Source organism: Psammomys obesus, unplaced genomic scaffold (assembly GCF_907164565.1).
Source record: "Psammomys obesus unplaced genomic scaffold, mPsaObe1.curated_primary_1811, whole genome shotgun sequence".
Lineage (NCBI taxonomy): Eukaryota > Metazoa > Chordata > Mammalia > Rodentia > Muridae > Psammomys > Psammomys obesus.
The window spans coordinates 6,856,291-6,868,213 of NW_026590767.1; the positions used below are offsets into that span (position 1 = coordinate 6,856,291).

The following is an 11,923-nucleotide window of genomic DNA, read 5'->3' on the forward strand; positions in this document are numbered from 1 at the left end:
GCCTTAAGGTTTTGTAGTCCAGCCCCACTTGTGGACTATGGATGCAGTGACCAGCCAGCCTTCTGCTCCTGTAGCATGCCTTCCTCATTATGATAGACTGTATCCCCACAAACTTTCAGTCAAACCTCCATCCTTAAGTTACTTCCTGTCAGATATTCTGTAACAACAGTGAAAGAAGCAACTAGTACGTATTCCCAGCCTCCCACACTCACTAGCCTCCTGGGCCCAATATGGAACTTAAGAGATTCACCTGTTGGTGGACATGGTGGTGCACACCTGTAATCCCAGTACTCAGGGAGGCAGAGACAGGCAGATCTCTGTGAGTTCAAGGCCAGCCTGGTCTACAAAGTGAGTCCAGGGCAGCCAAGGTGCTACACAAAGAAACCCTGTCTCCAAAAACCAAATAGAAAAAAAAAAAATTATCCTGTTCCTGTTGTGTTGATTTAATAAATCAGATGGCTCTGCTATATTTGATGATTTGAAAATATTTAATTTCTTTCTAAACAAACCTCATCAGTTGTGGTGGTTGCTGGGGCTTGTATTTTAACCACTGCCTCTTATATTTGTGGATGCTAGTGTTTCTGAACAGGATCTCACTCTGCCATTTTTAATAGTAGTAATAATAATAATACAGTACAGCACTGTCCCAGTTTGATATCACATGCCTTTAATCACAGCACTCAAGAGGCAGACGCAGGTAGGCTTCTCTGAGAGTTCAAGGCCAGCCAAGGCTATATATCCAATGCTATCCAAGGCTATATATCCAAGGCTATATAGTGAGATGCTGTCTCAAATAAAGTACCATATTAAACTAATCAATTTACAATCTACCTCCTTCAAAATAATAGACAAGTGATAATCTACTACAGTCACTTGCTCATCCATCCACTTGCTGCTGAAGGGACCAGAATTGGCTCAAGGCACCCCATGACCAAGTTCTCAGCATATAGGAGATTTATTTGCCCCAGAAGGACAGAGGACAGGGAATATAAAACAAACACAGGAGATATAAGATGAGAAGGGGAAAAGGACAAGGGCAATGGGTCTTTGTTAGAGAGGGAGATGATAAAAAAGGACTGCCTCTGGATAGAGAGGAGACAGACATGGCCCATAGGAAAATGGCAGTTTATAAAGGTAAAATAGGAACTCCCATGTTAGGATGATATGTTTAATTTTGACTGAGCATGTTAATTAGGTAAGCCAAAGGGGGGCTTTTGATTGCTAGACTTCAATACTTGGATAGCTAGACTTTAGTAATCTTCTTCAGGAGGAGGAAGTGGCCAAATAAGGGAATGGACCTTGGTGACTATCTTTAGGAATGTTTTTAGCAAGGCAGAGGAAATCAGCGAGAAGGACAAAACCTGCCAGAGCCATGTTTGTCATGCTTGGGCTGGATAGAATCCCTTCGGCTGCTCTATTAAAAAAAAAAAAGCAAAGAAAAAAAAAATTGAACTAACTTAGATCCCATCCGCAGGTGAATGAAGAAAATGTGGTACACACGTACATTGCCATTTTATTCAGTTGGAAAGAAAAATGAAATTTTGAGGAAAATTGATGGACTTGGAAAGTCTATTAAGTGACTCAAATTTAGAAAGATAAAACACACCCACACCCACACCCACATATAGCCTGTAAAGTATATAGGTGGGGTGGGGGAGCAGATGTGAATAAAACCTAAAAAATGAGACCAAGAGAGGATAAAAATAGGTGATGACAAATGAGGGGTGGTGAGGTGGGCGGAACACAGAGAACATTAAATAGGAAAAGACTGGGGCGGGGAATGCAAGGGGGAATCCACATAACCAGGGTCCAGGTGTGAGGGTGAAGGGAAGCTCTAAACACCTTTAAAGTGTTGTGATGCTCCTAGCTAACACCTTGTATGGTGGTTTGAATAATAAAGTTCCCCATAGTCTTAGGCATTTGAACACTTGATCTCCAGTTGCTGACACTCTTTGAGGTCTAGGAGTTACAGCCTGGCTGGAGGAAGTACATCACTAGGGATGGGCTTTGAGATTAAAATCTCCCCACCATGTCTAGTGCACTCTCTGCTTTGCGTTTGAAGAACCATGCTTTCAGCTTCCTGCTTCTGCAGTCATGCCTGCTTTTGCCATCACCCTTTCCTGCCATGATGGATTTCTATCCCTCTGGAAATGTAAGCCAAATAAACTCTTCCTTAAGTTGCTTTTGGCTCGGTTATTTTAGCACAGAAACACAAAAGTAACTAATACAGTCATTGGCACCTGGAACACATACCATTGCTGTGGCAGATCTAACAATGTTGTTAAAGAAGGGGAGTTGTAGAAGCATTTGGAATTTGGGTCTAGAAAAACCATTGAGTGCTTGGAATGAAACTATCCTTAGGGAACTTGAAAGATAATGCTGAGAAGTGTGGAAGATGGAGACCAGGATTGTCAGGTTTGAGATGAGCAAGCACTGCCAGGGCTGTCTGTATATTTTGAATTAAGACTATGTGGTTTCTGGTCAGCTGGGACTGAAAAGTAAGCTATGATTAACAATAGTCCAGCACCATTGAAATAAAACCCTTACTGGGACAACTGATAACTGGCTGGGGCTAACAAGTGAGCTGTGATTAAGGGACCAGAATCACTGAGGTACAATCTTTTGTGTTATTCCTAGTCCAAGAGTTTCCCTGTTTGGGCCATTTGCATAGGACCTAATGCTGAGACTTTGGTATTCCAAATCCTCCTTCTACCTTCTCCATGGAGAAACCCCTCAGCTTGGAGGCATAGGTCCTCTGAAGATAATTAGCTTGACTTCAAGCCCTAGCCTAAGCCTATAGGAGCTACAAGCAGTATTCTGTTCTGTTAATCCTCCTGACTACCGTGAGATGGAGCACTGAGAACATCATTCTATAGACCAGAAAACTGCCTGTCAACATGAAAAAGACTTGCCCTGTTCAATTGCAATGAGCAGGCAGGCCAGGAATACACACTATTAAACTAAATCAGTTTTAGTAAAGGGGCTGAAAATTGCACTTGGGATGATGATTCTCACTATGTACCTAGATTCTGTTGCCAACTAAGGACCAGCCCCACCTTGGGACAGTAGCTGGAGTACAGAGGCCTGGAAGCTTCTCTGGAGCAAAGCTCAACATTCCAAGGAATACTGATGAAGTGCACAAGTGGGCCAAATTCTAGCAGGAAAAACAGCAGTTGGTTGTGGAAGGGTTAGGAGCAAATGACAACAAAACAGGGAGAATCATTTAGGCTCTAAGAGGCAAAACAGTAGTGTCCCTGTCTTGGGAATCTCCCATCATAGTTTCTGCTAGGAAACTGACATTGCTGGAGACTGTAGCTAAATGTTTATTTGAGGAATGGGTGGATATTTGTTCTTAAAGATACAAGAGAATGGGTCTTTCTCAGATGATCTCAAAAAGGTAAATGGAGGATGTGTTCTATGAATGTCTTGAACACTGGTGTTACCCTCAAATGAGCTTTCTAGTTTATGTGGTGGCTGCACACTTGTGTGTGTATACATACCAGGTGCACCCATCCACCCATGCATGCAGACAAGCGTGGAGGCCTAAGGCTGATTTGGGACATCATTCTTGTTTCAAAAGAGATGGTCTCTTACTGGATCCATTTTGACTAGGACGGCTGGCTAGCAAAGCCCAAGGACTCACCTGACCCCATATCCCGATGCTGGGGTTACAGGCCTATGTCATCATGGACATCGCTTACACAGGTTCTGCGAATCTGCTCTTACCTTCTTGCTTGCACACAGCAGGTGATTCACTGAGCCATCTCCCGAGTCCTGAAAGCTTTTCTTAAACCAGCACCTGTAGTCCTAAAGACAATCCTTTAATCTCTTGTAATCCTAGTTACCTCAGTGAGAAAATATGCCAGCATAGCTCAGGGAGGACTTCCATTAACTGAACATGTTTACGTTCATCATACTCCATTCAACCAGCATGCATCATCTTGACTGCTACTTCCCATATTCATGTGACATTTCTAATTATACATCAGAACAATTCATGGCCAATGTTCCTTTTACTTCAAAGACTTTGACTTTAGGATTCAAGTCAATTAAAGGTACTTTCATGCCTCAAACCAGCTAACAGGTAAAAAGGGCTTTCTTCCTGTGCCTTCTGCTCTGCACAATCCCCTTTGCCAGCTCAACTGTCCCCTTAGGAATAATAGGTTGCCATTCCTCATGGTTACAGACTTCCTGTGGTAGATGAAATGGCGGAACTCTCAGACTCAACCAAAGTGCTAAATCCTGTTTTAACTACCATACACCTATATACCCAGCTGCATCTCAGACAGAAAGATAGAGACCTGAACAGGCTAAGGCAATGGCTGAACAGGAAACAGCCTCTCTGTAGGAGACAGCCTCTCTGTCCAGCCTGTCATCATCACCCCCATTTGTCAAGGGAGGCCCAAGGATAGCACAGGGCAAAGGTATCTGGAACGAAGATGTGCTTCTGTTGGGAAAACAGAGAAAGGGGACTAGTGTACAGGGCAAAAAATACAAAATTGTATATGCAAATGCATAGGAGATATATAAAGTATGACTATGGTCTGAAATGGAAAGGGGTCTAGGGCTAAAGTGAGACTTGGGAGACACTCATCTCATACCAAACACTTAGGGTGGCTGGGTGAAATCCACACGCTGTCAGGCAAAAGGTCAGAAAAAGCACAAGATAAAAGCAGAAGCTAGGTTGGAAGACTAGAGAGGCATACTATCCAACAGCAATGGTTCCAGAGGCAAGGCAGATAGCTTGTTCAGTACAGATGCCTAATGAAAAGCACAGGTACCCAGTATTTAACAAAGCAACCTATGCCCCTGAAGACAGGCTCAGCCATCCTTGTACAAATGCATGATTGTCATAGTCTACAAACTAAATGCTCCAATTTACAGTTATCCTGTGTAAACTCCACTGACAACTAATGTCTCCTGATAATCTGAGGAGTGGAGGGACACAGGATAGTTCTCCTGCCTTCCTCATTGTGATGGCAGACCCAAGCAGATACAGATACTCAGAGAAGTCATAGGAGGCAGTGAACTTTAAAGCTTTATTTTGCAGGACAGACAGCAACACTTCTGCCTGCTCACAACCCTCCCCCCAATTTTTAAACTGTGGTTGCTAAGATCCCTGGTGATCCCCTTCATGATGTCCATGGGAGTTTGAAGAAAGCATAACCAGGAAAGTAGCTTCCTTCCTTAAAGATGGGCAGTATTATTTACAGTTCACCTTCACGCTGGAGGCGAGAATCAAACTGGAATTTATCACCAAGCCAATTTATTTTTCCTTCTTAAATGACTCTGCTACTTATTTTCACTATTCTGGTGACTTCTTGTTCTTAATTTCCTGGTGTATACAATGTCTTCATCCTGTTTAGGAAAAGAAACATGAATCCATAATGTTAAGGAACTCAACTCTACAAGCCTCTAGTCCTTATTAGGTGTCATTCACAATTAACTTTTTGGGGCTGGAGAGTTGGCTCCGTGACTAAGGGCACTTTCTACTCTTACAGAGGACCTGAGTTTAACTCCCAGAATCCACATGGTGGCTCACAACCATCCATGGAATCAGATGCCCTCTTCTGACTGACCTCTACCAGCAGGTACATGGTACACATACAAATATACAGGAAATCACTCACTATGCATTAAAAAGGAAACTGTGTTTTTTTTTAAAGAAATACTTTAAAGTTAAAAATTATTTTTACAATGCTTACTTTAAAGTTGTTTTTTTCCTAAATATTTTCTTATTTATCTTCTCAAACTTAGACCCTATGCTTTCTTACAAGTTTCTAACTTATATTACACAAGTTCTCTCTCAGTGTACATGACTCACTAATTAGAAAACATCATCCAGAAAAATTGAATGTGGCCTAGATGAAAACTTAAGTGTCCTAAAGCCAACTTCCCATGGACCAAGGACAGTCACTGTGTCCTGAGGTTTACTATGTGGCTGCAAGAGTATAGTGAATCCTCTAAGGCAGAAGGGAGGTGGAGGCCCATCTACCTGGAAATGGGGATCAAATCTACAGAAAGCAAAAGATGACAATAGCCTCTTAGAGCAAACGACTCCAAGTCCTGGTACCCGATAAACATAAGGCCCACCCAACACAAATTAGAAAAGCCAACGGTGATGCTGGGCATACTTTAGAAGGAGCTTTATGAATGATCATGAACAGTAAGAAAGGGAGACAGAAAAAGGAACTATTAAGTGTGAGGCTCAGTATGGACAAAGAAGCCTTGGTATGTGAATGCTGTCGAATTCTAGAAAACAATAACAGGTAGCTGCTAACATGGATCTACTGTACACATGATGACAAAAAGGCACACACTGCAGAGGAGGCTTGATCCTCCGGCACACCTGCAGAACAAACCTCTAGAAAATATGTACACCCCACATACGCAGTACCTGGGTCTGTGGTAAACAGAACAGAGGCACATGGCTGACAGAAAGCAGAGTATAGTCCTGGAAAAACTTGTCAGTGTATGGACTTTCTTGGGAACCAGTGGACCTGCGTGCCTATGATGTGATGACCTGACCTGATCACCCTCAGGGCTTGGCTGTTGTGTTCAGGGTTATTCAAGTAAAAAGGCTGGGTTTTACTCCTTCCATTTCATTCTGACAAAGTACTACTTTCAGTATTATGAATCTGTGCTTCAAGTTCTGATTTAAAGTGAGATATACTATAAGGCTGTGTTCCTGGTGTCTCTTTGGCATCTATAATGAAGGCTTGCTACCATGATATGGTTCCTAATTCCAGAGAGCCATGAGTTTCCACTTCCTGGGTTTCAGTCTACTTTCCCGAGCCTCTCTTCTGTCCTCTAGAGCAGTGGTTCTCAACCTGTGGGTTGCAAGCACTTTGTGGGGGTGCCAACCCTTTCACATATCAGATATCATGCATGCATACTAGTTATTTACGCGATTCGTAACAGTAGCAAAATTAGTTATCAAGTAGCAATGAAAATAATTCTATGGTTGGGGGTCACCACAACATGAGGAACTGTATTAAAGAGTTGGAGCATTAAGAAGGCTAAGAACCATTTTTAGATTGTCTATCTGCACCTTCCCACTACATTTTCATGCCTTCTTGCTCCGTCCCTCCAGCTGTGCGGGAACTGTCACAGCCTCTGAAAACCTTGGGTCTCCTTGTGCTGTCAGTCCTGCTTCTTGGTTTATTCTAGAAGTGGTTAGAACTGCCAGCTTAGCCACTTGTACTTCAAGTGGTTGTTGCTACCTTTTATCTCATCAGTTGTCTCAGAATACGGTATGTTCAGGCTCAAGCTGAGTGCTGAGAGTGATTATGTATCATTCCCACAAAGGTACCTGCCCACCCTATCTTTAGCTTTTCCTAGAATGTTGCTTAGTGTAACCATGCCATTAAGAATGATGCAAATCGTGCTCGCTTCGGCAGCACATATACTAAAATTGGAACGATACAGAGTATTTAGCATGGCCCCTGCGCAAGGATGACACGCAAATTCGTGAAGCGTTCCATATTTTTAAAATAAAAAAAAAAGAATGATGCAAATCACAGACACTGCATGAGAATTTACAGTCCATTAGTCAGATACTGTGAGGTCAGGGTGATGAAATAACACACTTCCTACTGAGTAGAATTTACCTACTTCCATTTATTTGTTTGGGAGACAGCCAATCCTGGGTTCATTCTGCCTTTTTATTTATTTTTAAAATCAGACTTATTAATTTTGAGTGTTCTGCTTGCTTGGTGTAAGCAGGTCAGATGAAAACATCAGAAGCCCTGAACAGATGGTTGTGAGCCATGAAGTCCTAGGAACCACAACTGGCTCCCCTGAAAGAACAGTTACTATTCTCAACCACTGAGCCAACTCACCAGCCCCTATTCAGCCACTTTAAAGGAAATCTTTTGAGGTCCAGACATGGCCATCTTTGTTTTAGTTAAGTGTTGTCAACCGAGAAAGGCTGAAGATTTCATCTATAATCATGATAAGGCACATTACAAGCATCAGAAAGTGACAATAGATAAACGTTTAGCTTCTGGAATGAAACTTTCAATAGGTGAATTCACTATTCAAAGTAGAATTACCAAAATAGACACAAGAAAGTAGGTGACTTGGATGACAGCTTCTGCAGCTAGCATGCTGGAAGCTGCTGGCATGTCCTTATTTGTCTTTACAATGTGGGCATAAGTATTAGAACATTCTGGGTCTTGTATGATGTAAAACAGCAAAGGCTCTTACCTGCTTTGGAATTTTTGCATCTTTCTTAGCACCTCGAGTTACTCTTGGCTTAAGTTCAGTGTCCAAAGTGGCTCCAGCTTTTTTGGATCGCAAAGACCTAACATCTGAATGTCCAGAGACTCCTCTCTCTTTCTGAGTCTTTATCACGATTTCCGTATCTGGCTCATGTGTTTTCTCCTCTGAAGCATAAGGCTGAGGAATCTCACTCTGTCCTCTAGACTTCAAGCATGTTCTTTTTCCACTGGCTCTGCCCCTAGATGTAGACTTCTTGGCTCCATCATCTGGGTTCTGCAGCTCTGTCTCCTGGGAGGACTTGATGGTCTTCTCATTTTTCGTTATCCCAACCTTATCTGCAGATCCATCAATCTTGGGTCTTAGCTGTTTTTCATTGGTTTTCTTTCGGGATCTAGAGCTCTGGGGTGTTTTCTAAGGGAATGAGAAGACAACCACTAAATTAATTAAATCTCAAGACCCATCAGGAAAAAAAATAAAAGCAAAATTATAAAAAAGGGATCACAAACTTTATATTGATTAATTTACTAAGAGTCATCTAAAATATTCAAGGCAATGCATTGGCTACTTTGTTCCTATGGAAAAATAATCATCTCTACTAATAAATTATAGATTATTTATTATAAATTTAATCATAATACATCATACTGAAAACAATCCAGTTCATACTATTGAAGAATACCCATCATACAGGCAGTAAATGAATCCCTGGCCCTTTAAAGATCACCAAAGAGCAAGGCCCTATAATCTTTGAGGAGTGCCATGATGGCCTCCCTGTTCCATTCCTTCTCCAGAATATATGAAATTTAGTAGCTGTGTCCTTAACAGAATTATACTGCCCATCTATTCTCTGATTTATTCTTCAAACTAAAGATGCATGTAATTCACTCACTCCCTGAGAACTATTACAGCCATTTTTGATTAGCTCTTTTCCAGAGAGGAAAACTTTAAGGAGTTAGTCTATTCCTTGTGCAAATCCCCAAAGGACCACTGGCCATAGCTATTAAAGGTGGTAAATGGAAACTGTATGGAAATGAGTATTTGAGGATAAGCCCCCAATTATACACAATAAGTGTAAGCAATGTGAGCCAAACCCTCCCAGACAAGCACCCACCATGTCCATCCCCATCACCTGATCTGGAGTGACTGAGTTTTCTCCTTTGTCTTCTTTTTCTTCTGTTTTCCTGATGTTGCTAATCTGCTCTTCCACAGGTTCAATTTTGTTTGACATGGTTCTCAGGTGTCTCTTCTTCACAGGCTCAGGTGATACATGCCTCTTGCTGCGAGCAGCTCTCTGTGTCTTAGGTACAGGCTTCTCATCTGTGGCTTCCTGCTTTTGTGTCACAGAGCGCAACACCCTGGCTCTTGAAACACTTCCATCTCTTGCAGACGTCCTCTTGGGGGGCAGGAAAGTGTTGCTTTTGATTTGTGAAGCTGCGAGTTCTCTGGTATCCACTGACATTTCCATGGGCTCCTCTTTAGAGGTCCTTAGCACTCTTCTGCATGTTCTCAGGGGCTTTACTGAGTCTGGCATTTGTGTGTCATGTCTTAGTTTCTCAGAATGGTCTGATATTTGGGTTATTTCTTTGGAGTCACTCAGGACTTCAAGAGGTTGGACCTCATCTTTATGTGCCCTTGGCCGCCTTCTGCTGCCAGTTACATTGGCTTCTGTGTCTAGTTTCTGCTTAACAGACTCCTTTGAAACTTCAGTGCCTTTGTCATCAATTTCAGGGACCTTGCGAGACCGCATTGTTTGCCTTGATGTTGGCATTGTCTTCTTCAGTACCGAAGATTCTTCATTCACCTCTACTTTCCCACGTCTAGTCCTGGGACGTCTTGGTGAGATTTGGAGGCTGTCTACTTGCTCTGTTTGTGTAAAATTACAGGGCATCTGTGTGGATCTTTTATCACTTACTGATTCCTCTGTGTGACCTGGGGTTTGGATTGGTCCTTTGAGACCAGCCAATTCTAGGGACTGTGCCTTTTCCCTGGGTACCCTCCGTGGCCTCTTGTTGACAGGCATACTTGTTGTTAGGTCAATTTTCCGCTTTGTAGATGCCTTAAGCTCTTCTTCAACATTTATAGCATCACTCACGGGTTCTTTGAGTGTGCTCCTGGTTTCCCTGCCTGGTGGCTTTCTCTGCGTTGTTGGCTCTTCTTTCACATCCACTTTGCATAGCTGTGTTCTGAACAGCCTCTTTGAAGCTGCTGAGGTTTCCTTTTCTTCTGGTTGTGGAGATTGGCAAGACATTCTTACAGATGTTTCCTCTTGAAAACTGATCAGCTCCTCTAAGGGTTGGGTCTTCTTAGCCATCCTTGGTTGGTTCCTCTTGCCAGTTAAACTTACAGCTGGATCTTGTTTCTGCATTGAAGATTCCTTAAACTCTTTGACACCTTTACTGTCACCCATGGGCTCTTTTTTTTGTGTATTTCTGGTTTCCCGTACCACTCTTGTAGTCTTTCTTTGTGCTCTAGGCTCTTCAGCCACACCCAGTCTCCTAAGTCTTCTTCTTGGCTGTGTCTCTAACATCATTTCCACAGATTCTGGAGATTTGTTGGGCATCTTTGTGGTCTTGTCAACAGTCACTGAGTCCATTGACAAGCCTGGATCTTGGTAGAGTTCTTGGAAGCCAGACAGATGCTCTCGTGTCTGTGCCTTTTCTGCTCGTGCAACTCGTTGCCTCTTGCTGTCAGGCACACTGACTGCTGTGTCCAATTTCCGCTTTACAGGTTGCTTCCTTGTTCTAATGACTCTGCCTTCACCTTCTGGTACTCTAGGTGAGCCTAAGATTTCCCCTGATATTTGTGGAAGCATTCTGTCTCCTGACACTTCATTTTTCACAAGATTCCTCAGATTAATTTTGGGCTGTATCTGTGAGGTTACTGAAGTGTCTTTGGGTTCTAATGGTAGAAACCTGCAGGACATTTTTGTGAGCTTGTTACCTGCGACTGAAATCTTGTCATGGCCTGGTGTTTGGAAGAGCTCCTGAAGACCAGATAGGTCTTCTGATGACTGGGACCTTTTCTTACATGCCCCTTGCTGCCTCTTGCTGTGAGTTACATGTACTGCTGAGTCCAATGTCTGAGCTACGGATTTCTTCACATCTTTGGCTCCTCTGCCATCATCTTCTGGAAGTCTGGGTGTATGCATGACTTCCTGTGATGCACACCTTGGCTTATTTAGCGGAGAAAGCTCTTTCTTCACATCCACCTTACCATGACTCATCTTAGACAGTCTCTTTGTGCTTGCTGGGGTTCTGACTGGTTCTGGTTGCGGAGATTCCCGAGCCATCTTTGTAGTTTCCCCAACAGTCACTGGGTCACTGGCACCAGCTGGTGTTTGGAACAGTTCTGGGAAGCCAGCCAGGTCTTCTAGGGGTGGAGCCCTGATCTTAGGTGTCCGTGACCTCCTCTTACTTCTCACTGAATTTCCGGTAAAATCCAGTTTCTGCTTTGGAGTTTCCATAAAGGCTGTGGCATCATTCTCTTTTTGCACAGGTGTCCTGGGTGTGCGTGTGGCTCTGCCTGGTGATGCTGTTTGTTTCCCAAGTGTTGAAGGCTCATCTTTCACATCTACTTTACCAAGGCCTGTCTTGGACAGTGTCTTTGTGCTTGCTTGAGTTCTGGTATGTCCTGGTTCTGAAGATTCCAAAGACATCTTTGTAGTTTCCCCAACAGTCACTGGGTCACTGGCACCAACTGG

The 11,923-nt window shown here is 43.0% G+C and overlaps 1 protein-coding gene and 1 non-coding gene across 2 annotated transcripts in view; one reads left to right on the forward strand and one right to left on the reverse strand.

The window, feature by feature from the left end:
• Positions 1-5,015: 5,015 nt before the first annotated feature.
• Mki67 (marker of proliferation Ki-67) overlaps positions 5,016-11,923 on the reverse strand; it is a 23,072-nt gene continuing 16,164 nt past the window's right edge. The window contains exons 13-15 of the mRNA XM_055608853.1: positions 9,353-11,909; positions 8,209-8,634; positions 5,016-5,358 (exon numbers count right to left, since the gene is read on the reverse strand). Coding sequence (XP_055464828.1) covers positions 5,293-5,358; positions 8,209-8,634; positions 9,353-11,909 — 3,049 coding nt within the window. The 3' untranslated portion in view covers positions 5,016-5,292. The remainder of the gene's footprint in view (positions 5,359-8,208; positions 8,635-9,352; positions 11,910-11,923) is intronic.
• Positions 7,385-7,490, forward strand: LOC129678256 (U6 spliceosomal RNA). The gene has a single exon (XR_008720337.1). It is a non-coding gene; the product is annotated as a U6 spliceosomal RNA (small nuclear RNA).